Below are 27,888 nucleotides of genomic sequence, written 5' to 3'. Positions count from 1 at the left end.
TCAAATACCTTGGAGAGTTTATACTGCCATCAGGATTATACTGTGGTGTCAGCTTAGAAAGACTAATGTAACTCCAAAAGACTTTCAAACTAAGGGAAATAACATCAATGAAAAAGCAGTGTGGTGAAATGAAGAATTAGATAATTTCAAGACAATTTTGTTAAAATCTCCATTAGAAATGATGCATGCTGGGAGTCACCAAGTTCCAGAAAATGAAGAACCGAGGCAGAAGGATGATGATGATGATGATGATAACAGTTGGAAGTTGATAGGATATTTACAGAGTTTGCAACAGAAGACTATCCAAATAATTATTTAAGATCATCATTTACAAATAATCAAACATTAACCGGCTATAAGATATAAAAAGAAGATTTTTCAAGATTTTCTTCTAATGGCATTGTAAGAAATGGTTTAGCCTTTGGAACAGAAGTAACAAAGTACAGATTCACTCAAAAACTTAACCTGAAAAGTTGCAGTAAATGGTCAGAAGAGTAGAAAAGACACGGCATAGTGATTTCATGAAGAGAGTTTGGGAGAATAAGCAGTGTGAAAAATGTCATATTTGTTTCATCGTTGATATTCTTTTAAAGTGTGTCCCCCCTCCCCCCCCCCCCCCCCCCCCCTTTTCCTGCAGTGCTGTTCTCCTTGGCTGGGGATGGCTGAGGTAGGTGACCATTTACAGGAGTTGGGGGAAACAGCAGGATATACTTAGTAAAATATTGTGATGTTGAAGTGTCATTCAACACTGATGACACTTGTGTTGTTGGTAGTATTGCAGACTTACGTGAGTGGAGTACATAGGATAATATAATACCATCAATTTCAGTATTTTTATAAGGGTAGCAGATTTGACAATTGTGCTTGTATGAGGAACTGAATAATTTCTGTACTGAAAACAAGAAAAACGTTACAAAAGCTCTAAGACAAAAAGGAATGAAATGGGCACACCCAGGAGATATGATGATGAATTTTAGCAGATTAAAAATTAAGACAAAACACTTTAATTCTGACTTCTAGAACAAAAGTTTTTCTTCTACAGAAAAACAAAACAAGAAAATTATATGTTTGAGGGGAGGGGGTGGGAAGATTGGCAAAATGATGTAACTCAAATCTTTAGAGAAACTTGTTAAAAGAAGGAAGAGAAATTAATGTATTGCTCTGTGTTTAATCTTTTTAGTACTTTTGGTGAATTTAACCATCTTGTCTGTCAGTACTCATTTTGATGACTTGAAGAACTGAATAAATAGGTCTATAATAAACATTCTACTCCAGCTTGATGAAAGATGGTGGTGGTTGTCATTGCTCTATGCACAGCTTTATTTCTGATTTATTTTTTCATTTCATTTTGTCATTTGACACTTATATACAACTCACATTATGTGAAGACTCTAAAATTTAAGCCTCTGATTACCAGTCTAAGAAATAATTTTGGCTGCATAGGTTTTCTGCACTCCGTGAGCCTGCTAGACTCCGCCGAGAAGCCCTAGAGGAATCTCTACGTTTCCATAAATTTGGTTTTGAGTTGGATGCAGAGATGCAGTGGATTAGGGAGCATCTGCCACTGGCAGCTTCTGAAGCTTTAGGACAGAATTTGCACCAAGCTCAGTCCCTGCACAAGAAACACAGAAAACTGGAAGAGGAGATAGCTGGGCACCAGCCAATGATTGATCGTACCATGGCCTCCGGCCAAGCTCTTATTGAACAAAAGCATCCTGAAACTAAACAGGTAATTATTTTTAAATTGTACAAATTAAGCATCAAAGTGAAATTTCAGTCTGTACTTATGAAATGAGCATTGAGGAGATCATTGTGGGAAATACCACATTGTCATTGTGGCGAGGTCCTAGTGAAAGTGGTTTGCCATTGCATTCTTCTGACATTATATGTGAAGCCAAATTACTGAGCATAATGTCTCCATCTAGTGAATGGATCACCATGAAGAGAACATATAATTACACTCAATGAAAAACTGTGGGGATCCATAGGATATTACCCGGGGCATTGGTGCAAGGTTTGGTGATCAAGAACTGTACTCCCTTGCTGACACATACTGGTGATGAAAATTTCTTCCCATACATGAACGCATGTCACAAGCAATGGAAAAAAAACTCTCTCTCTCTCTCTCTCTCCTCTCTCTCCTCTCTCTCTCTCTCTCTCTCTCTCTCTCCTCTCTCTCTCTCTCTCTCTCTCTCTCTCTCTCTCTCTCTCTCTCTCTCTCTCTCTCTAAGAAAGTGAAGGTGTGCAGAGAATGTTGTGTTTTACAAAAGGGCTGCAGTCGTCTGTAGTATATCTTCAGCAGTATAACCTAATTATGAAGATGCTCAGAGTAACTAATGAATCTGAATCCAGTAGGCCAAAACTAAGACACACTGTCATTACTTATGAGTCTTGACGACTATGACTCGTATTGTGATGCTTGAGGTATTCAGTAATCAAGCTTCACTAATAAAATGAAATTATACTTCCCCTCCTCCTCTTCTCTAGTACAATTAAATATGTGTGTAAAGCAAAGGAAAAGTTATGCCAGGAATGATGGCTTAAATGCATTGAAGGTAAGAGGGAAGCTGATGATAATATTCTTTTCAGATACATTTGGTGCCCTGATTGCTGCATGCAGTGCATTTAGTTAATCATTGCATGAAGTAGTCTTATTTTTAACACAAAATCAAGCACTGGCCTGTGATAATGTGAAATGCAAAATATTAGAGAGAGAGAGAGAGAGAGAGAGAGAGAGAGAGAGAGAGAGAGAGGAAAATAATTAACCTTTGCAACTTAACACTGTAGAAAGGTGATGTGTTATTTTGTGAATTACTGACAGCATAGCTACCAATAAAAGAAAGATTACTGGTAAAAACCAAAGGGCACCTTAAAGTGAGGAATATGTGAAAATATTGCTTGAAGACATCATTCTATATTTTTTCATTTTCTTTAAATAGATTTGAAATGTTACTCTACTTCACTCACTATGAAAATTTGAATTTCCTGATCAAGAATGCATGGAGGAATTAACTAAAGTTCTTTAATGTAGTTGAAGTAATTGTGATTGGGCTGCTAATATTTGTTTGTGATAGACATTTTGTATCAGGAAATTTATTATCTTTGTGTTCAATATGTCTGTTAAAGCATACCTCGTGTTGATATCGTTGACCTACAATGATTTTTAGAAAAAAAATGTTTATTGCAGGTGTATTTTATCTATTTTAGTTCTTGCTATCTAATTATTGCTTTTTCCCTAGATGGCTCTCATATTACACCTGGGAATAATCATGGCATAAGGTAAAAATGGTGAATTTGCACGTTCACAGAAGCATGATTTTATTTTTGTTAGCAGCATGAATTTTGTGTTTATTTTAAATGTTAATTTTTTAATTCAAAACAAAGCGAGCAGTTATTAGAGGAATAGCTCTTAATAGTAGCTAAATTTTTTGTCCTTAAGCACTACATCTGACGGCTGTCATTGTGGCATTAAGTATCTTTTCTGTATTGTTCCCAAACAGGTGTTTAACATTTGTTGATTTTACCATTTCCTTTTTCCTATTGTCACAGAATAGTGTGTATTTCATGGCTTTGGGTTAAATGTGCTTAGTTTCAGGACTTCTATATGAAACACTGATCTGGTTTGCAGCTTTTGTCCAGTTACCTGTCTTTCTTTGTATACTAATGAAAATGCTTACTCACGACATGTTTCTCTCTCTCTCTCTCTCTCTCTCTCTCTGTGTGTGTGTGTGTGTGTGTGTGTGTGTGTGTGTGTGTGTGTGTTTTTCATCCTTCTTCTCCTCCTCCTCCTCCTTTTTCTTCTTTGACCCTCTTGATCCCTTGATATGTGTACTTCATGTGCTACTTCGAGCATCTAATCTGTAATCTCTTTTTTACCCACTCATGATCCAACACACCTTCATTGTGGTCTACAGTTCACAGACATCTTTGAATTTGGTAAATGCATTATGAAACACACCCAAAGAGTAGTAGTCTTTGGGTCTCAGGGAAGCCAGGAAATAGGTCAACCTATACTGATCTAATATGTTGGAAAAGTGTTGTTCAAGATATGAGTGTTGATGATTAGCTAATATAGGGGCACATAAGGGTATACTATCCCAACAACTGTCTTCTGAAAAAAGTAAGGTCAGATAACATGATTTATCATGAGACAATGCCGCACAATAAAGTTTATGGTAACATCCATAACATGCCATGTAGAATGGAGGATTCTTGAGGACAAAAGGCATGTGGGTGCGCGCGCGCGCGCGCCCACACACACACACACACACACACACACACACACACACACACACACACACACACACACACACACACATGGAGTTGATTTGTCAGGAAATACCACCTTCATTGACAAATGTTCATTTCACTCCAAAAGTTGAACAATCTGCTTGATATATGGTGTACATTTCATTCTATCTTCTGGTATAAATGCCTGCAGCAGCTGTTGTAATCATGGGTACAGCTTCAAGTTGTTTTGGAGTGCTATATATGGTCATGTAAGGGACACAGTTCATATGCTTCAGTGATGAATGCTAGAATTCTGGTCAAGTACATTTGATATCTTCATCCTTTTCAAGGTACAACTCTAAGAAGCTTCATATCCAAACAACTTGGTATCAATAAAGCTATTGTACTGCTTTTTTATTGATGATTTTGGGAATAGTTCTTTGCCATGTTGTGTAATGAAATTCCTCTGTACTTTGTGTTTAATCTGGTTTCAATAAGCTGCTTAAAACAATGAGCTTTTTAAAAAGTCTCTTGAAGAGATATGAATTTTCACCTCCTGCTCTTTTCATCTGTTGTACTTTGGACAAAGTAATATGTCACACACACACACACACACACACACACACACACACACACACACACACACACACATGGAGTTGATTTGTCAGGAAATACCACCTTCATTGACAAATGTTCATTTCACTCCAAAAGTTGAACAATCTGCTTGATATATGGTGTACATTTCATTCTATCTTCTGGTATAAATGCCTGCAGCAGCTGTTGTAATCATGGGTACAGCTTCAAGTTGTTTTGGAGTGCTATATATGGTCATGTAAGGGACACAGTTCATATGCTTCAGTGATGAATGCTAGAATTCTGGTCAAGTACATTTGATATCTTCATCCTTTTCAAGGTACAACTCTAAGAAGCTTCATATCCAAACAACTTGGTATCAATAAAGCTATTGTACTGCTTTTTTATTGATGATTTTGGGAATAGTTCTTTGCCATGTTGTGTAATGAAATTCCTCTGTACTTTGTGTTTAATCTGGTTTCAATAAGCTGCTTAAAACAATGAGCTTTTTAAAAAGTCTCTTGAAGAGATATGAATTTTCACCTCCTGCTCTTTTCATCTGTTGTACTTTGGACAAAGTAATATGTTGTCTGACTCCTCTTGAAATCTACTCTATCAGAATTTTAACAGTTAATTTCTCCATGATGCACAACACCTTTCTTACAATATCTGACACAGGAGTTCAGTGAAGATCTCCATGATGAAACCCACTTTGAAAATGTGACCCTCTTCTGTAGATACATACCAATCTCTTTCAGTGCTACCTGGTAAGGGTCCCTGACTGATAACCACTGCTCAAGTAAGTGTTTACATAAGCTGTATCTTCTGGGCGAATTATGTTTCCTTAGGATTCTTCCAATGAATCTGTCTGGTATCTGCTTTTCCTACAACTAGTTTTATGTGGTTAGTCCAAGATATTTTGTGATGTTACTGTTTCCAGAAATTTATCACCAATTGTATAATAGAATAATAATAAATGTTTCCACTTGTTTACACACAATATGTTTTCATTTATGTAAAGGCTCAACAACCAGTCCTTGTTCAGTGTTGATCCTCTGCAGATCTTCTTACATTTCAGTCCAATATTGTGGCATTGCAACTTCCTATATACAATAGCGTCTTCCACAAACAGCCTTGAGGAGCTTCTAGCCAGATCATTTATGTGTACAGTCATGTAACACTTCCTTAGGGTATTTCTGAAATTACTTTACCAGACAGTTTTGGCCTGTTAATAACTACTTGTTGAGTTTTGTCTGGTTGGAAGCCCTGAATCCAGTCACAAAGTTGGTCCAGTAATCAGCAGACTTATATTTTGTTAACTAAGTGGCAAAGCAAAACTGTATAGAATGGTTTTTGGAATGCGAGGAACATGACATCAACCTGGACTTGCTGTCCAACTTCTGGATCTCATGAATGAACATAGTCAGTTGAATTTAATGACAACACTGCAGAATACATGGTTTTCATTATCCACAACAGATCAAGTGAATGTGGACAAGATTCCATAATTGTACAACAGGAAGACTTTAGTGATTTGAGCCTATAATTATGTCTATAAGTCTGATAAGCCTTCTATAAAATGGGAATGCCCTGCAACTTTTGTCAGTTACTTACAACACTTCATTGCTCCAGTAACTTACAATAAACTGCTGCTAGAAAGAAAGGAATGTATTCTGCTTAATCTCCATGGAATATTGCAGGTACCTGTACTTTGAAAATGGATAGGGACTGCAACTGCTGTGTTCGGATGCAGGCTGAGTTGGCATCCCTTCGCACCCAGCTTCAGGCAGTGTTGGCTTCAGTCACACAGATTGAGGCAGTTGCCAATGGGCATCACTGTGGGGGTCCGGATGGGGGTTTGTCGGGGACGGCCAGCTCGTCCCACGCATCCCCCGATCGGACTACGACTGTGGTTGCCCGGGATACTGCCCGCATTGAGGCTGATCCCTCACCTGTGGTAGAGTGGGAGGTCGTCTCAAGGTATGGCAGGGGGCGAAAGACATTCCGGAGGGCTGAATGGAAGGCCTCTCCAGTTTGTCTGACGAACCGGTTTCAGGCTCTGTCTCCCCTCAGTCTGCAAGATCCGGGCGGTCGCAGAGGGTGGGCTTACTGGTAGTTGGGAGGTCCAACATCTGGCGCGTAATGGGGCCCCTTAGGGATATGGCAGCAAGAGAGGGGAAGAAAACCAATGTGCACTCCGTATGCGTACCGGGGGGAGCCATTCCAGATGTGGAAAGGGTCCTTCCAGATGCCATGAAGGGTACAGGGTGCACCCATCTGCAGGTGGTCGCTCATATCGGCACCAATGATGTGTGTCGCTATGGATCGGAGGAAATCCTCTCTGGCTTCCAGCTGCTATCTGATTTGGTGAAGACTGCCAGTCTCACTAGCGGGATGAAAGCAGAGCTCACCATCTGCAGCATCGTCGACAGGACTGACTGTGGGCCTTTGGTACACAGCCGAGTGGAGGGTCTGAATCAGAGACTGAGACGGTTCTGTGACCGTGTGGGCTGCAGATTCCTCGACTTGCGCCATAGGGTGGTGGAATTTCGGGTTCCGCTGGATAGGTCAGGAGTCCACTACATGCAACAAGCGGCTACACGGGTAGCAGGGGTTGTGTGGCATGGGATGGGCAGTTTTTTAGGTTAGATGGCCTTGAGCAAGTACAGAAAGGGCAACAGCCTCAACGGGTGCGGGGCAAAGTCAGGACATGCGGGGACCAAGCAGCAATCGGTATTGTAATTGTAAACTGTCGAAGCTGCGTTGGTAAAGTACTGGAACTTCAAGCGCTGATAGAAAGCACCGAAGCCGAAATCGTTATAGGTACAGAAAGCTGGCTGAAGCCAGAGATAAATTCTGCCGAAATTTTTACAACTGTACAGACGGTGTTTAGAAAGGATAGATTGCATGCAACCAGTGGTGGAGTGTTTGTCGCTGTTAGTAGTAGTTTATCCTGTAGTGAAATAGAAGTGGATAGTTCCTGTGAATTATTATGGGTGGAGGTTACACTCAACAACCGAGCTAGGTTAATAATTGGCTCCTTTTACCGACCTCCCGACTCAGCAACATTAGTGGCAGAACAACTGAGAGAAAATTTGGAATACATTTCACATAAATTTTCTCAGCATGTTATAGTCTTAGGTGGAGATTTCAATTTACCAGATATAGACTGGGACACTCAGATGTTTAAGACGGGTGGTAGGGACAGAGCATCGAGTGACATTATACTGAGTGCACTATCCGGAAATTACCTCGAGCAATTAAACAGAGAACCGACTCGTGGAGATAACATCTAGGACCTACTGATAACAAACAGACCTGAACTTTTCGACTCTGTATGTGCAGAACAGGGAATCAGTGATCATAAGGCTGTTGCAGCATCCCTGAATATGGAAGTTAATAGGAATATAAAAAAAGGAGGAATGTTTATCTGTTTAGCAAGAGTAATAGAAGGCAGATTTCAGACTACCTAACAGATCAAAATGAAAATTTCTGTTCCGACACTGACAATGTTGAGTGTTTATGGAAAAAGTTCAAGGCAATCATAAAATGCGTTTTAGACAGGTACGTGCCGAGTAAAACTGTGAGGGACGGGAAAAACCCACCGTGGTACAACAACAAAGTTAGGAAACTACTGCGAAAGCAAAGAGAGCTTCACTCTAAGTTTAAACGCAGCTAAAACCTCTCAGACAAACAGAAGCTAAACGATGTCAGAGTTAGCGTATGGAGGGCTATGCGTGAAGCGTTCAGTGAATTCGAAAGTAAAATTCTATGTACCGACTTGACAGAAAATCCTCGGAAGTTCTGGTCTTACGTTAAATCAGTAAGTGACTCGAAACAGCATATCCAGACACTCCGGGATGATGATGACATTGAAACAGAGGATGACATTCGTAAAGCTGAAATACTAAACACCTTTTTCCAAAGCTGTTTCACAGAGGAAGACCGCACTGCAGTTCCTTCTCTAAATCCTCGCACAAACTAAAAAATGGCTGTCATCGAAATAAGTGTCCAAGGAATAGAAAAGCAACTGGAATCACTCAACAGAGGAAAGTCTACTGGACCTGACGGGATACCAATTCGATTCTACACAGAGTACGCGAAAGAACTTGCCCCCCTTCTAACAGAGGAATGGAAGGTTCCAAATGATTGGGAAAGAGCACAGGTAGTCCCAGTCTTCAAGAAGGGTCGTCGAGCAGATGCGCAAAACTATAGACCTATATCTCTGACGTCGATCTGTTGTAGAATATTAGAATATTTTTTTTGCTCGAGTATCATGTCGTTTTTGAAAACCCAGAATCTACTATGTAGGAATCAACACGGATTCCGGAAACAGCGATCGTGTGAGACCCAACTCGCTTTATTTGTTCATGAGACCCAGAAAATATTAGATACAGGCTCCCAGGTAGTTGCTATTTTTCTTGACTTCCGGAAGGCGTTCGATACAGTTCCGCACTGTCGCCTGATAAACAAAGTAAGAGCCTACAGAATATCAGACCAGCTGTGTGGCTGGATTGAAGAGTTTTTAGCAAACAGAACACAGCATGTTGTTATCAATGGAGAGACGTCTACAGATGTTAAAGTAACCTCTGGCATGCCACAGGGGAGTGTTATGGGACCATTGCTTTTCACAATATATATAAATGACCTAGTAGATAGTGTCGGAAGTTCCATGCGGCTTTTCGCGGATGATGATGTAGTATACAGAGAAGTTGCAGCATTAGAAAATTGTAGCGAAATGCAGGAAGATCTGCAGCGGATAGGCACTTGGTGCAGGGAGTGGCAGCTGACCCTTAACATAGACAAATGTAATGTATTGCGAATACATAGAAAGAAGGATCCTTTATTGTATGATCATATGATAGCGGAACAAACACTGGTAGCAGTTACTTCTGTAAAATATCTGGGAGTATGCGTGCGGAACGATTTGAAGTGGAATGATCATATAAAATTAATTGTTGGTAAGGCGGGTACCAGGTTGAGATTCATTGGGAGAGTGCTTAGAAAATGTAGTCCATCAACAAAGGAGGTGGCTTACAAAACACTCGTTTGACCTATACTTGAGTATTACTCATCAGTGTGGGATCCGTACCAGATTGGGTTGACGGAGGAGATAGAGAAGATCCAAAGAAGAGCGGCGCATTTTGTCACAGGGTTATTTGGTAACCGTGATAGCGTTACGGAGATGTTTAACAAACTCAAGTGGCAGACTCTGCAAGAGAGCCACTCTTCTATCGCGGTGTAGCTTGCTCGCCAGGTTTCGAGAGGGTGCGTTTCTGGATGAGGTATTGAATATATTGCTTCCCCCTACTTCTACCTCCCGAGGAGATCACGAATGTAAAATTAGAGAGATTAGAGCGCGCACGGAGGCTTTCAGACAGTCGTTCTTCCCGCGAACCATACGCAACTGGAACAGGAAAGGGAGGTAATGACAGTGGCACGTAAAGTGCCCTCCGCCACACACCGTTGGGTGGCTTGCGGAGTATAGATGTAGATGTAGATGTAGATGTACCTGTACCTAATCAGTTCCAGTTGCCTTCTGCTGTCAAATGATTTTGTTGACTTCCTATTTCACAATCACTTCTATCAATATCTGCCATTTTGGCATTCATGAGATGACTGAAAGGAAGGAAGCATATGTATATTATTCCACAGTGAAGCGTTTTTGGATGACTGTGTTCAATTTTTGGGCCTTCCCTCTTATTTATTGTTTTGGTTCAGAATGATCTGTGAGTGACTGTGTAAGTGATTTTGAACCAGTTATGGTCTTTGTGCAAAACTAAAACTTCTTAGAATTTTATGTAATAACATAATATCTTTTAAAAATCATTCTGCCACTACAGCTTATGAAGCATGTGAGCCTTAGAAATGACAGATGTATATGTTTCACCCACCTCTGATGCTTACCTTTCACATTCAGGATCTGCAGTAACATCACTAGATACTTTGACGTTCTTTCTGGCAGTAAATATACCACTGCCATTGGTGCCCATCCTGACCTTGTAAGATAGTTTCCCATCAAAATATAAGATTTTTCTGCTATTCACTTCTGGTTTCATCAAGCTTTGTTTCTTGTCCTATGTGGCCACATTAAATGTTCAGAAGTGTAAGTCATTCTGGGAATTTGTCATGGAAGCTCTTGCAGTAAACTGTTACAATATTATCGAATTTGTCTTTCTGATCTGCAAGGACTATGTTGTTCTAGCAGTTTTCACTGTGCTGAGGCCCCAGTTTGACTGGGCTGAGGGGTTGTGTCATTGGGAGTGGGCAAAGGAAGTTAGAAGGTGTGGAGATGAAGGGAGAGTTGTGGAGTGGCTGATGGCTGGGAAAATTAGAGACAGCAGGTGCATGGGATAGGTATGTGGCTCCAGTGTGCTTACTGTGGCCACAATGAATTGGGATGGGGAGATAGAATAGAGGAACAGGGAGATTATGGGGAAGAGGATGTTAGAGCAGGATAAGTGAAGTTGGGATCATGGGGCAGGGGTGGTTGTGGTGTGGAATAGGGGATAGCAGAGATTTAATCCAGAAGGATTATAGGATTTAATAATATGTTGCAAGAACAACTTCTTTGTATAAAATTCAGAGAAGCTGGTGAAGAATCCAGATGCCCCAGGTTGTGAAGCAGCTACTGAAATAGTGCCTGTTGTGCTCAGAAGTGTATTACAAAATCGTCAACAGTGCCCTTGACCACAATTTGGCAGTTGTTGTTCATTCAGGTGAACAGCTGACTGGTGGTGATGCCCTCATAAAATGCTGTGCAGGAGAGCTGGTATATGATGGGACTACTTTCACTGGTGGCTTGTCCTCTGATAGGATATATCTGAATTAGAATACACAGTGGGGATACCATGAACAGGTCTCGCAGTTGTGTTTTCCACAGGGACATGATCATGCACCAAAGGGTCAGTGGTAGGTGTGACATAATGATGGACTTGGATATTTTGTAGAGTATGTGGGTGGGATAGTAAATCAGAAAACTTGAATGTTGCTTCTAGAGTGCTCTTCTAGATGCTGGAGGGGAAATCTCTCAATTTGGGAGATAGTATTTGGTTCAAGTATGGCTGCACAGTAACAGAATCTTACGAAGGTAGCAAATGTGGTTCAGGGGATACCTGTGCCATGGGAAGACATTTCCCTAATATGATGCTGAGGGATAGGTATTGGTGTACTCTGAAGATCTGAAGGTAATTCTGAAAGTATGGGTGGCATCAAGAAAGGAGGATTTTTAAGGTTGGGTCTTTGGAGAGGGATGGAGGAGGGGAGGGGGGAGGGTGCTGATTCTATGGGGCAGGCAGCATTTAATGAGCAGGGTGTGGGACTGGCCTTTACCTAGAAATGGGATATATTACTGAACTTATGTATATAGATGAAGTAGGGGTCCATGATAATGGGGACAATGTGAGGGTGAATAGATTTGGAGGTAAAATAAGGTAATTTTCTATTTAAATAATAAATGAAAAATGCTAGTTTGCTTTTGTTCTGCAGTATTAGTTTTTATTCTGTCAACCAGTTTTTGGCTTAAAAGGCTATCATCAGACATTTATTGACTCAATAAATGTCTAATGATGGCCTTGTAAGCCAAAAACTGGTTAGCACAATAAATTACTACTATAGAACAAAAGCAGTCTAGCACTTTTCATTTATTATAATGTTATTCTACCAAGAACTGACAGAAGATTCATTTAATATTTTTGAATAATGTTTAACTGTAATATAGTAACCTGAAGGTAGAGTACACAGGTGAATTATGTCTGCTACATTTAAAGCAGCCGCGACTTGTGCTGTAGGTTGCTGCAAAAGTCCAGTATGGCTATCCTGGTTGAGGGTGGTAATGTGCAGAGAAGCTAGAAGGTAGACATATAGAAATAGATGAATTGAGTATAAGAATGAGAGAAAGCAGATATATATTGCAAGATAGTAACAAAGGCTGGATAGTATGAAGCATAGGACAGAAGAGAGCCATGTGTTGATAAAAATATAGTCATGAGAATTCATTGATGGAATATAAATTATGGGAGTATAGGTAAAAAGTCACTGTATAGTTCAGACATTTAGTTGTCAATAGGCACAAAAAAAAAGACTGAGAACTATGCTAAGCTTTCAGATGGATCCTTCACAGCCAATAAAATACAAATGGATATAAACATATGCACTTGGATGACTATGTTGTTCTGGCTGACTACATTGTGCTAGCTCAACTGAAATGAGTGATTTTGTCCAGTTGAGCAGGCAAGCGAAGGAAGGAGGTGGGGAATGGGAGGAAGGGTGTTCTATAGTGGGGACGGAGAGGCATCAGGTGCAGGAGTTACAGGACAGCTGGTATGTGATACAACTGCTTTCACAGGTGGCCATGACTAGGTTAGGATAGGACAGGATATGTTTGCTATAAGACTGGAGTGGGACATGTAAAAGCAAAACATGCAACATTTTCAACGAATGTGAATAGTTAGAGAAAATTGAGCACTGCTAATTATTTTGGAGCTAGGAAGAAACTGCCTTTGAGAACATAAATTTGTGTTTATGTCATTCCAGTATGTGGCATATTTGTTAGTATGTATGATATTGTTGACATTGTTATAATAGAGAGACTGACAGTATGATTCACATTTGTAGGATTTCCATTGCTTCTCTTACATATTATCTTTCATGTTTAATGCCCCACATCTCACTTTTTTTTTAGTCTAAACATTTTTTCTGTAGTACATTTTAAAATTTTTGTGTGTGCATGTTTTTAATTTTCTTCAGTAACAGATGTGTGAACACAAAATACATATCTTTTATTTGCCTAATTTTGAAGTGTCTGACAAGGTACTATTGTGATTATTGGAGATATGAAATGTTTGTAGAACTTCATGATCATTCTGTTCAGTACTTAATAATTATGGCCAAGTCTTGATCACATTTTCATGTACTTGACAAATGTTGTACTGTAATTATTAAAGAGCTGAACAGAATGATTGGTGTCTTATGTTTTTAGAATTTATTTACAGAAACACTTTTTCTCTTTCTTCAAAGGACTTCCTCCACTTGAAATCAATTTAAGTGGTTGAATATGCAGTGATATCCCTTTATTTTTCAGGCTTTTCACATTGTAATACTTTGGCTCTTACAAGATTGTGTTCATCTTTATAAATTTTAAGATAAAATCTACATAAATAGCATTAGAACTCTTCAGATGATCATCTTGTCTTCATTACTATAAGTTACTGACGTAAGCACTTCTGTTGCAAAATATCTTTCAGATGTAACTTGAATCTTATGTATAACAACTGAATACTCTCTACCTATTTCTCGTGTCATCATTATTGCTTGTAGAATCCAAAATAAAATGAAAATTCAATATAAGCATTGGTGTTAAACTGCTGTATTTATTAATTGATTTCTTTACCTATTTTTTGTGTAGTGATAAACAGCTTCAGCATTACAAATTGCACCAACAGCTGAGTAACTTTCTCAGTTCTCATTTTGTTGAAGCAATTACTGTGCAAACAAAATAATTACAATGCAAAACTTAATTTCTCAAATGTCATTACAGATCAGGAAACTGTGCGATACATTAAGTGAGGCATGGCAAGACTTGCAAGATAAAGCACAAGAACGCAGTAGGAAACTAGATTTGTCACTCAAAGCACAAGAATTCTTCTTTGAGGCAGGTGAAGTTGAAAGCTGGATGGGTGAAAAGAATGATGTTCTCAGCTCAACAGATTATGGACGTGATAGAGATGCTGCAACCAAGTTATTGACCAAACATAAGGTTAGTCCTTCATATGTATGTTTCTTGCTAACACACACAAAAAAAATTTAAATCATGACACACAGTATTAGACTGAAATATTACAGTCAAATGAAGTCTTTTTTATGGTTTTTATTTGTTACTAAACTTCCATTGCGTGGCTGTTAAAACCTTATTCTTCTTGGTTTGTTTTAGAGCCAGTCTATACAGCAAACATTAAAATAATGAAACAGAGATATAACAGTAAAAAGAAAAGTCTGTTTTTTTTTTGTTCACACTTAATGGCTTTCGTATTAAACATTTTCTAGTCTTTGAATAAAGTAAAATCAGTATTCTATATGGGTAATTTTATAATCAACAGAAAAAGAGAGATGGAATAATCTCATTAGAGAAACTGTAACAACAGAAAGACTGAAAACTGTTTTTCACTCTGCGCTGTTGTGCGAGATGTCAAAAAAATTTCCTGAGAGATTAAAACTGTGTGCCAGACCAGGACCTGAACATTGTCCTTGGCCTTTCATGGCTGGTGCTCGTACTGACTGGGTTACCCAAACCCAAGTCACAACCTGTCCTCGCAGGTTTAATTCTGCTGGTACCTCTTCTTACTTCCCAAGCTTAATTGCATTGTCTGAAAAAAAGCAAGAGCTCAGGCTGAATCCTGATCTGGTGCAGTTTTAATCCATAGCAAAGTTTCAAAAGCAAAGGCAGTAATATTATGGTCAGTGTCCGTAAGACAACAGAAAGAACTATTGAAATTTTTCACTGCAGTTGTAATGATAACATAATTATAACAACTCTGTAAATTATGTGGGAATATATTGGGAGTCCTATATCTTCTTGTATTTTTTTTTATTTATAAGCTATTCACACTTCCTTGTCTGCCTCTTATCACTCTAATTATTATGACAATAATACATGTCCACTGCATGAATGAATCATGGTTGTAATGAAAGGGACGGGAGGCATCAATGATTTATTGGCAGGCAGTTTGAGTATAATGAGAGTATCATACTGAAGAGAAGAACTGGAAAATGGTAGAATGATATGTGGAAACATTTATGAAATTGAGGGAGCACAGTCTGATGATTTAAAGTAACAGGCCAAAATTTCTACAGTTTTAATTATGTCACTTGAAATTAAAGACTCTGGGCAGAGTAGAGTTCATCAATTCAATAGTAATGAGTCTAATTTCTAGTGAGTATTACTTGAGTGTTTTGGCAACTGATGGAGCTATATCCAGGAGTTCCCTTGGTATCTATCTCAATTTTTTTTTTCAGAATTAACTTTATAAAAGAAAACAATGTAAGAAATGGAAATGTGTAGGATATAGCATGATATTGTATGTAACCATGTAGTTTTCACAGCAGGAATCAATATTTCATACCTTACAAATACAATTAGCATGGGAAAAGTAAACATGGCTTTTTGTATCTAAGATATCTTAAATTCAAATACAGGAATAATTTTTCATTAAAGAAGGTGTTAAATGGATGCTAAAACACTCCATGATGAATGTCGTAAACCTAAAAAACTGAAAGTAGTTAAAGGGAATCCAATCTCAGTAATATTAATTATAATATTGGTGGAACATACATATAGTGAGAATGTGGGAATTGTTGTCCACATTTTTTTAGTTTCCTTTAATTATGGGAGGCTTTGGGATGGTTCACAATTCTCCATACATCCCTGTCAGAATTGAGCTAATGTGTTGATATTGCCACAACATTAAATCTAAACTGAAAAAGAAAGATGAGATAATATTTATGGACTATTCCATTGGTTCTTGGAAGAACATAGAAACATTAAAAACTTGAATACACAGTATTAATGTTCCACAATAATAGTTATGTGACAGTTCATTATGAACCAGCTTTCAGCTTCTTAGGCCATTGTCAGATAACTTAATACTAACAAGGTAGTCAAAAAAACTTCAGCCAGAGTTCACAGCTGTACAAAGATTGTTTTTCAAAGATATGTGACATTTTATGACTATATCAATACAACTCAAGCATAATGTAATTCCTAAATAGGCTCCAAACAAATAAATCTTGTATTCCAGCATATTGAAAGATCAAAAGTATATGAATGTGTAAGACAGATATGTTGTACAAGTGAGTAGTGACACAGACTACCATTTTATGTGGGCAAATGGGTGAATGTGATGAATAGGACAAAAGAAAGAGAGGGGGAAGAGAGGAAAAAGAAGTCCATGAAGTGTGGGTGTAGGACAGTTATAACAAGCGTATTATCTAAGGGTGAGAGTAATATTAACTAGCTGCAGCTACTTTAGTAATGGTGAGTAATGGAACTATGTTTGGTCATTAAGGACCACTTCAAGATTCTTTGATTGGTGTTTATTAATGGCCAGAATTTCTAGTAATGTTAGTTTCCTGCCGTTGGTTTCTCTATGGAGAACATCACATTTACTGTCAAATAAATGACATACATTCAGAATATGTTTAGCAAAGATGGAATCTTTCTTCTGCAGTCTCCAATTCCTTCCACAGTCAGTCAGTCTAGTAGTTATATTAACCTACTGAACATCCTCTGAATAAGTATCATTTATATAATATTAAATGTGAAGTTCTCCATAGAGAAAACAAATGCAAAAAACTAACGTTACAACAATTCTGGCCATTAAGAAACATCAGTCAGTCAAAGAATCCTAATCTGGTCCTTAATGACCAAATAAAGTTCCATTAAAAACTGAAACTAAACTCCTCCCACACAGGCCCAAAGGTACCAACTGGTTGCCGTGTCATCCTCAGCCCACAGGCGTCACTGAATGCGGATATGGAGGGGCATGTGGTCAGCACACCGCTCTCCTGGCCGTATGTCAGTTTCCAATACCGAAGCTGCTAGCTGCTACTTCTCAATCAAGTAGCTCCTCAGTTTGCCTCACAAGGGCTGCGGGCACCCCACTTGCCAACAGCGCTTGGCAGACCAGATGGTCACCCATCCAAGTGCTAGCCCAGTCCGACAGCACTTAACTTCGGTGATCTGATGGGAACCGGTGTTACCACTGCGGCAAGGCCGTTGGCATACAGCTCCATTACTCACCCTTAATAAAGTAGCAGCTGCCAGTTAATATTTATCTCACCATTATGTAATATGAAACAATGGAAAATGTAACAATATTATGAGAAGGAAAGTTGCTACTCACTATATAACGGAGATGTGCTACTCACTATATAACGGAGATGCTGAGTCGCAGATAGGCACAACAAAAAGATTCTTACAATTATAGCTTTTGGCCGTTAAAGCCTTCGTCAACAACAGACAGACATAACGCACGCCCCCCCCCCCCCCCCCCCACACACACACACACACACACACACACACACACACACACACGGTCTCAGGCAACTGAAACCGCACCAGTGCATGATGGGAATGGTGTGACAGGGTGGGGGTAAGGAGGAGGCTGGAGCAGTGAGGGGGAGGGATAGTGCGGTGGGGGTGGTGGACATCAAAGTACTCCAGGTTAGACTGAGGGCAGGGGAGAGTTGGGGGGGGGGGAGGGGGAAGTAGCAGAAAAGGAGAGAAATAAAAAGACTGGGTGTGGTGGTGGAGTGAAGGCTGTGTAGTGCTGGAATGGGAACAGGGAAGGGGCTGGATGGATGAGGACAGTGACTAACGAAGGTTGAGGCCAGCAGGGTTACGGGAACGTAGGATGTACTGCAGGGAAAGTTCCCATCTGCACAATTCAGAGAAGCTGGTGTTGGCGGGAAAGATCCATATGACACAGGCTGTGAAGCAGTCATGGAAATGAAGGTTATCATGTTTGGCAGTGTGTTCAGCATCAGGGTGCTCCACTTGTTTCTTGGCCACAGTTTGTCATTGGCCATTCATGCAGACAGACAGCTTGTTGGTTGTCATGCCTACATAGAATGCAGCACAGTGGTTGCAGCTTACCCTGTAGACCACATGATTGGTTTCACAGATAGCCCTGCCTTTGATGGGTTAGGTGGTGTCAGTGACCTGGCTGGAGTAGGTGGTGGTGGGAGGATTTTTGGGACAGGTCTTGCTTCTAGGTCTATTACAGTGGTGTGAGGCATGAGGTAAGGGATTGGGAGCAGGGGTTGCATAAGGGTGGACGAGTATATTGTGTAGGTTCGGTGTATGGCAGAATACCACTGTTGGAGGGGTGGGAAGGATAGTGGGAAGGACATTTCTCATTTCAGGGCATGACAAGAGGTAATGAAAACCCTGGCAGAGAATGTAATTCAGTTGCTCCAGTCCTGAGTGGTACTGAGTTATGAGGGGAATGCTCTTATGTGGCTGGACAGTGGGACTTTGGGAGGTGGTGGGAGACTGGAAAGATAAGGCACGGGAGATTTATTTTTGTACAGGGTTGGGAGGATAATTACAGTCAGTGACAGCTTCAGTAAGACCCTTGATATATGTCGAGAGGGACTGTTCGTCACTGTAGATGCAGTGACCATGGGTGGCTACACTGTATGGAAGGAACTTCTTGGCATGGAACAGGTGGCAGCTTCAAAGTGGAGGTTTGCCAGTGGTTAGTAGGTTTGATATGGATGGAGGTACTGATGTAGCCATCTTTGAGGTGGAGGTCAACACCTAGGAAGGTGGCTTTTTGGATTGAGTAGGACCAGGTGAAGCAAATGGGGGAGAAGTTGTTGTTGATTCTGGAGGAATGTGTGCAGGGTGTCCCCACCTTTGATCCAGATAGCAAAGATGTCATCAATGAATCTGAGCCAGGTGAGGGGTTTAGGATTATGGGTTTTTAGGAATGATTTGTGTAGATGTCTCATGAATAGCTTGGCATAGGATGGTGCCATGCAGGTGCCCATAGCTGTACCCCGGGTTTGTTTGTAGGTAATGACTTCAAAGGAGAAGTAATTGTGGGTAAGGATATAGATAGTCATGGTGACTAGGAAGGAGGTTGTTGGTTTGGAATCTGTCAGGCGTTGGGAAAGGTAGTGCTCAATAGTGGTAATGCCATAGGCATTAGGGATGTTAGTCTACAGGGAGGTGGCATCAATAGTGATGAGTAGGCACTGTGTGGTAAAGGCAGAGGAACTGTGGAGAGTCTGTGGAGGAAATGGTTGGTATCTCTTACAACGGTGGTTTGAAAAGTTTTCAGAATCACCACAAGAGGTCAACACTAGCACGACGAGTTGTTCATGTGATATTCATTGGACTGTTGCCTGTAAACTCATGCCACGTCAGTGCTCTTGGAAGAGAGTTACGGCAGTGACGTGGCTCTGTTGTTTTTTTGTCGTGTTCATCATATTCACCAGTTTGTCCAGATAACGTGGTAGTATGTGCCACTAGTTGTAAAACACATTTGGCATATACATTCATAGACTTTTAATCTTTGAGTATGCTGGAATGTAAGATTTATTTGTATTTTTTTTTTATATTGATATAATAAAAAAAAACATACATCTTTGAAAAACAATCTTTGTATAGCTGTGAACTCTTGCTGAAGTTGTGTAGAGTATCTGCTTAATATTAAGCTATTTCTCAATGGCCTAGGAATCCAAAAGCTGGTTCGTAACGAACTAGTAAATAAATATTAGTATACAACGTGAATGTTGTATTAAAGTTTTTAGTTAAGAGAGAGTTATTCTTTATTGAAAGTGCCAATTATCATTGATAGAGTGTCCAACTCTACAGGTAAACCACTTTTAATTTCTGACATGCTTCATTATTCAATGTGTTGATAATAATAGAGCTTAGGCTTGACACAATTTGAAAATAGTATTTATTAACACAGTATTTGGATGAGGCATATCTAAATAACAGATATGACCAGAGAACCTGCATACAGTCATAGTGATGTTTGCTAATGTATTTGGTACACCACATGGAAATGTATCTAGTACTGTATAACAGTATTGTATTTGAAATTGGTTTCTGTTTCAGGCTCTGGAGCTAGAAATTGATACGTATGGAGGCATAGTGAATGAAATGGGTCGAACAGCAACAGCTATGGTTAATTCACAGCATCCTGACTCCAAGGCAATTGCTAGTAAGCAACAAGCCTTACAGCAACAAATGAGAACACTGCAGCGCCTGGCTGCTATGCGACAGCAGCGCTTGATGGAGTCAATGTATCGCCACGAGTACTTCTTGGAGAGTGCTGCACTTGAGCAATGGATTCATGAGCAGGAGCAGACAGCATCTTCAGAAGATTATGGCCAGGATTATGAGCATTTGCTGGTTTGTGCATATTGTGTACTGTTCCCAATAATTTATAATGATATTGCTGGACATTATTAGAAGTGACTTTGAAAGATTTTGGTGTGTGTCTTGAGGGACAAACTGAGGATGTCTGTAAATCTGTCCAACAACACTACAGAGCATTGAAGTTATGGGGGGCCTAAGGCTAGGACTCACTTCAGCAGCAAACAAGTGCTTTTACACTGACATGTCTGCTACCACTGTGTAAAACAATCTCTGCATTGATGTTGCAACAAGTGTGGATGCATTCAGTGGCCTGTAATGGCCTCGTACACTGTCAGTTCTGTTGTGTAAAGTTCCACTTGTGGTACTTCAGTACACACACTGCTGAAAGGGATGCCTAGCCGTAGATCTTGTTGGCCTGTATAACTTCAACAATTCATAGTGTTTCACTCTATGACATTTCCAGACATTGGTTCCTATCTTCAACTAGTTATGCAAAACACATTCTTCATCTGTATCTCCATGCAGTTGATAAGAAGAACGATTGTTTATAAGCCTCCGTGTGAGCTTCAGTATCTCCAGTTAACTTCATGGTTTTTTCACAAGATATCCATCAGAAGAACCAATATATTGGTTGACTCTTCTAGGAACGTACATTTTTGGACTTTTAATAGTAAACCACACTGTGGTGTAGAATGTCTGTCTTGCAGCATCTGACACTGAATTTGGCTGAACATCTCCATGATGCTTTTGCTTATTCTAAATGAACCTGTACCAAAGTACACTGATTTTCTTTACATCATCTTTATTTCCTCCATCAATCCTCTGTGATATCTGTCCCAGATTGATGAACAAGACTCAAGTATTGGTTGAATGAAGATTTTGTATGCTACCTGCTTTCTGGGTAGACTAAACTTTCTGAGGATTCTTCCAATGAATCTGTCTGGCACATGCAATTAGTTTCATGTGGTCACTCTACTTTGAATTGCTCTGTGTGCATACTCCTAGATATATTATGGATGTGACTGCTTCCAGTGATTGTTCTACAATCATGTAATCATAAAGTAATGGGTCTTTCTGCCTATTTACGTGCAGTGTGCTAAATTTCTAAATTTATTTATGTTGAGGGTCAACTGCCAATACCTGCCCCTAATGTTAGTGTTGTGCAGGTCTTCCTGAATTTCACTACAGTTTTTTAACATTGCAAATTGTCTGTATGGAACAGCCTCATCCACACAAAGCCTTGTGGAACTTCGATAATATGTACTAGGTCATTTAAATATATTTTGAAAGGTTATGGTCCTGTAACACTCCTTTTGTTCATGATTTTATATTATGGATGAATAGAGTGAACTGGATTTCACACAGGAGTTATTCTTGCAACCCATGTTGATTCCTACAGAGGAGATTTTTGGTCTCCAGAAATGTCATACTATGTGAGCATAAAACGTGTTCCAGAATTGTACAACAGACTGAAATCAAAGATATATGTCTATAGTTTTATGCTTCTGTTTGATGATCCACCTTGAAAATGGGGATGACGTGTGCTTTTTTTTTCCCAATCACTAGGAATGTTTGTTCCTCCAGCAACTTAAGGTACACTGCTGCTAGAAGAGGAGCTAGTTCTTTCACATACTCTTAATTAGAATTGCATTGGTATTGGGACAGGTTCAGTGACCTCCTTCTGTTGAACGATTTCAGTTGCTTCTCTATCCCATGGTCAGTTACTTTGATATCTGTCATTGTGACATTTATGTGATGCTTTAAACTAAGAAGTATGTTGTGATCCTCCTCAGTGAAACAGTTTTGGAAAAAGATATTTAGCATTTAGATCTTCTCTCGGTCATCCTCAGTTTCAGTGCCATTATGCTCAATGTTTCTGGACAGATGTCATTAATCCATTTTCTGATTTAACATAAGACCAGAACATTCTTAGAATGTTCTGTCAAGTTGGTTGATAGTATTTCTTTCAAATGCATTGAATGTATTGTGTATGGCTCTTGTAATGTTAATTTTGGCTTTGTTCAATTCTTGTTTGTCTGTGATGCTTTATCTTCGTTTACATTGCCGTGGGACACTCTTTGCTTTTGTAGTAGCATTCCAGCATGATTTTCAAACTATGGTGGATCTTTCCCATCCCTTTGCTTGGCACATACATATATAACACATGTTGTGCAATACTGTTAATGTTGTTCATTGATGCTCATCATTGTCAGTGCTGGAGGTGAAATTTTTATGTTGACTGCTCAGTTAATCTGAAATTTGTTTCTTGACACTCTTGCTAAGCACAAATATCTTCCTATATTTCTTTGTATTCTTGTGTACATCCTTATACAGTGATGCTATAATGGTTTAATGATCAGCGATTCCCTGTTCTATGCTGGGTCAAAAAATTCACACATGTTGGTGACCAGGAGAACTAATATGTTATTTTCATGAGTGGGTCCTCTTTTTAGCTGCTCAAGCTAATTTTCAGATCAGACATTCAGAACTATTTCATATGATTCTGTCCTTACTACGTACATTACTCACTTGAGTGTCTCAGTCTATAGCTGGTAAATTGAAATCTCCACATACCACATGGCCAAGAAATTTACATGAAATATTCTCCAAGTTTCCTCTCAAATGTTCCAGCATTACTGCTCCTGAAAATGTTCTTGAAAATATTTTAAAAAAATAATGTGTCGGGTTAAAAGCTGTTCAGTTTTTGTCTGTGTAATCCAAAGATAAAATATCTTGGAAATGGGCATGTTACCCAAAGACTGTCAAATCATCCTCAGTTCAAGAAATAATTTTGAGTTTCATACACTATTAACACTGAAGACTTCAAAATTTCCAGTTACAGTACTTAACATAGATATTTTCATAAACCGTTTAAAAGTTTATACCTGAAAAATGTTGGTGAAGGAATTAAAATGTAAAAGATAAATTAAAAGAAAGGAAAATACTGAATTCACAGAGTTAATCGCTGTACAAAATTTTTATTGAAGTAGTACTGACAACCTGTAGAATAAATAATAGGAGACAGCTTTACAGTTTGGATAATGTAACTGTTGTGTAATGATATGCGAAATAAACTATAAGTGGCTCTGCATTAATTTCATCAATGTATGTAAACTAATGCAAATATTATGTAAAATAGTTTTCAGTATACATTGACATACGTACTGTGCATCAAATCAAGAGATACAAAAACTGTATGAAATGAGATAGATCACATTTCACAAAATTCGCATTTACAGATACTTGAATTCTTCTGCTACTTTCTGTACTGGTAATTAATTTTCCTTCACTACTAATTGAAGAACATTATTTTGTAGCTACTACAAAACAAGTTTGATGACTTCAAACACCGGATTGAGGCTGGGTCAGAAAGATTTAACCAGTGTGAAGAACTAGCAAGAAAACTTATTGTGAATGAAAGTCCATATATTGGTGATATTGAGAAACAGCTGGAGCATCTAGGGTATGTTTTCAAGTTTAATTTATTTCCCCCACTCTTCCCTTCTTGCTACCCACTATTCTTTCTCAGTACTTGTATGAGCAACAGCTGTATTACTTTAACTCTTTACTTGTGATTTAGGTAGAAAGGTGACTATTTTTTAATATTTTGTAGTTTGTTGCACATAAAACTCTTAACTATCTTGTAACTGCTCAAGAACCTGTACAAAAAATGCAGTTCTTACTGATTCATTTTGTAATTGTATATGTGACTGTGCAGTATTCACCATTCAATTCATTAAAAGAAACATCTTTCTCCTTTTGCTATGTAGAAATGTTGTGGATGGGGATGGTGCAGCCAGATTCTTGAATATACTAGTTATTTCTGATTTTATCATACTGTATATTCACTGTACATAGCATGCCATGGTGTAGTAGGTATAGAATTGATGTCATACTTGTAAATAAGCACAAAAAGTGTTTCATTTTAACTTAGTGAATTAACTTTACAAGGTTTAGAATGTGTGCTCATCACTTGTATTGTATTCAGGAATGTCCCATTTTTAATTTTAAAAAGACTGACATAAACCAAAATATGCTGCACTGTTTCATATACCTAAATTGATTTCATGTGTATTTGTCACAATAGTGAAAATATCAATACTTCTAGAATTAGTCCTTCACTCTGTAGTGGACTGTGTGCTGATGGGGAAACTTTCTGGTAGACTGACATTGTGAATGATGAATGAATGTGCGAGATGTACTGAAAGAAGTAAAGTTGAGAGAGCAGGTTGTGCGTAGTGTCTGTATAACTCAGTTGGTAAGAGCATTGTCTGTGAAAGGCAAGGGTCTGGGTGTAAGTCCCAGTCAGGGACACAGTTTTACTTTGGCAGGAAGTTTCATATTTATGCTTTTAATAACATGTGGAGTACACATTTGGAGATTTTTCTGTTATGATCACAGTTGCTCATAAATGTAATTAGCTAATTACACAACTACCTTTGCATGTGCTTTAGGGAAAGATAGACAACAGTGTATGAACTGCAACATAGAGCTGTTTTATACTTGTATCTTCCTGCTTATACTGTAGCGAATTGAATTGAATTGAATTGAATTCAGTTAGTGAATTGATTTCAATTGGAAATGGCAAAAAGAACAGTTATCTGTTAGTTCTTCTATATAAAAGTAATAAAGTTTTTTCTCTCAAATAAATCAAACACAACTATTGAAAAGTATTAGCCATGAAAGTGCCCAGTCTGCTCCATCAGAGAATTAGAATCACGTTAAATGTGGCACCTGAATGACTTAATATACACTCATGTGTAGTTTACTGAATGATAATTGCTTTGTGGGGACAGTGTGCTCCTGCTGCTGTGATGACTGAAATAGTTTGTTATGAACAGGATGGTGTCGGATCTGCTATTGGCAGTCAGCATGACAGTCAAACACACAATGGGGCTAGAGGTGCAATATTAGTGTATCTAATCATGAGTTCCCATTGCATGAGGCATTCTATCTCAGTGGTTGTGCTACTCAGGTGTAAAATTCCACAAAGATAACAGAACTTGCAAAAGGAAAAATAAGCAGTATTAGTGTATGTATGATTGACTTCATTGTAACTGATAGTTTTTGATACTATAGTTACTTATAAAATTATCGAAGTGAAGAAATATTACTTTAATTTGGACAGTTACAGTCATTTATAGCATTTCTGTACTTAAGGACAAAAGAAGAAGAATTTTTTTGTTATTGGTGTTAGGTACAGTATCTCTCAGATGTGTTGGGAAGACAGGAACTCTTTTTCCAATTTTTGAGTAAATCTGTATTGTGATAACCTTTATTGTAAACATAATTGAAGGAAAGGATATTACATGAAAAGTTCCTCACTCATTTCTGAAAATGAAGTACAGCAGTTTAGTAGACTACACATATACAGAGTAATTTAATCAGTATGTCAATGAGTTGCATTAATTGTGATTCTTACCATGGTGATAAATATGTTGGTAAGAAATTAATTAAGTCTAGGCTTGTTACTGCCTTTGCCTTTCACCAATCAAGTAAATAATTATAAATATATATTTTTTTAATTTCTCTCCTTTCCACCCCCTTGGTAATTGTCTTACAATGATCTTCAGAAATGTGTGAGATTTGAAGGACATATTGTGTATTTACTAATTTTAGAGACTGAATGTGCTTGTGTATGTGCCTCTATCTCCTCATCTCATTACACCAGCGCATTCATTTGTTATGTGGTGTTATAAAGTATACTATTTCTTATTTTTCTATATATTTGTAGAAATGCACTCTAAATAGCATTATAATTGTGGAAAAAGCTTGTGTAGGTGGCTAAAGGCATTTATGTCATCCTGCATTTATCTTGCCTTTCAATAAGGCAAGTTCATGCAATATGCAAATGAAATGACTTTCTTGCATGATGTTTCAGATTTTGAATATTATAATCTCATAAGTTTTCATACTTACTAACATATGTGTGTTGGTATGTGGTTGTTAGGTGGTTGTGGGTTTGCACTAACTTTGCATTAATATTTGTATAACAGTCAGACTGATGGTGGTAAGGGCCAGGATGACCCGGTGATGGAAGTGACAAGAAGGCATGCACATATTTGGTAAGGGGTGAAAATGTATAATTTTTTTTTTATAAATGTTTAGTTGTAGTATTGTAATCAGTGTATGAGAAGAATTGAAGGAATGTGGCTCTCAGAAGGTCCATCAAAAACCAGTTGTCAGTCATTTACATGATAACACTGAAACTTAAGATGGTGAGTGAAATCAGTTGTGTCTTTTGTTGTAATTATTATGCCGCTTTTTGATTTCCTCAACAGCAGTTTGTTGTTTGGCGTACATTGTCTTTCAGTTGGAATGTCATTCAGTTTCTGTTGTTTTCTCTGGTACTAATTATTTTTATTTATCTGTTGCCTGTCCCTCATATCTTACTTTGAATTTGAAATTTCTTTTCCGTTGTGGTTTTTACTGCACTGCAAGTAAGTTATTGTTGCTGCATATATCAGTCTGATTACTTAATCTGATTTCTGTGTGTCTGTTAGACCATAATATAATCACTGTGATAGTGTCCTGTATCCCCTGGCAATGTATAAAGTCCTCTTGGGTAATTCTGAAATAATGTGTTTTTGAATACCAGATCTTTTTCTTTGCAGAAGTCAGTGTGTCTTCATCTTTAATTTCTAGTTCCTTATTCGTACCTTTCTGTCACTCCATCTTCTTGTATATCTGCTATCACATCATTCCAGTCATCCATAATATTAAGATCCTGTCAGTATTTCACATATTGCAGAATGACCTCAAGTTGGTAATAGACTACTTCCGTTTCATCATCACTAAGTCCAGATGTTGGCCCACATCCTTGGATGACAACTAAATTTACTAGTTATGCTTTCAGTTTAATTAGCATTATCCCATCACTGTACAGAAAGTAGGTTTTGACTCCCTCCCGCTCCCCAATTCCTTGGACAATACGACACCTACTCTAGTTATTTTGATTTCATTGTCTGACTACATTACATGGAAACTGCCACTCTAGAAATCATCTTCCTGCTTAAATTTGCTCATTCCTAATATAACAACTTGTAGCCTACCTATTTAATGTCTTCTAGTTTGCCACAAACTCCCAGTGATTTAACATTTCACATTGCCACTTTCTTCTGGAGTTTATTCACTTTAATTTTATTCTTTTATCGGTTACTATTATTAATCCCTTCCGAGACTGTCCCTGCACA

The 27,888-nt window shown here is 38.5% G+C and overlaps 1 protein-coding gene and 1 pseudogene across 1 annotated transcript in view; one reads left to right on the top strand and one right to left on the bottom strand.

Moving 5' to 3' along the window:
- LOC126470328 (spectrin beta chain, non-erythrocytic 2) overlaps positions 1 to 27,888 on the top strand; it is a 304,767-nt gene that overhangs the window by 151,428 nt on the left and 125,451 nt on the right. Inside the window, exons 30-34 of the mRNA XM_050098113.1 lie at positions 1,444 to 1,729; positions 14,342 to 14,560; positions 20,432 to 20,728; positions 24,013 to 24,158; positions 26,692 to 26,760. Coding sequence (XP_049954070.1) covers positions 1,444 to 1,729; positions 14,342 to 14,560; positions 20,432 to 20,728; positions 24,013 to 24,158; positions 26,692 to 26,760 — 1,017 coding nt within the window. The remainder of the gene's footprint in view (positions 1 to 1,443; positions 1,730 to 14,341; positions 14,561 to 20,431; positions 20,729 to 24,012; positions 24,159 to 26,691; positions 26,761 to 27,888) is intronic.
- Positions 17,463 to 17,580, bottom strand: LOC126472307 (5S ribosomal RNA; annotated as a pseudogene).

The sequence above is a fragment of the Schistocerca serialis genome, chromosome 3, assembly GCF_023864345.2.
Source record: "Schistocerca serialis cubense isolate TAMUIC-IGC-003099 chromosome 3, iqSchSeri2.2, whole genome shotgun sequence".
Taxonomy (NCBI): Eukaryota; Metazoa; Arthropoda; class Insecta; order Orthoptera; family Acrididae; genus Schistocerca; species Schistocerca serialis.
Note: the sequence above shows the minus strand (reverse complement) of the source record. Positions and strands in the feature narration are given on the sequence as shown.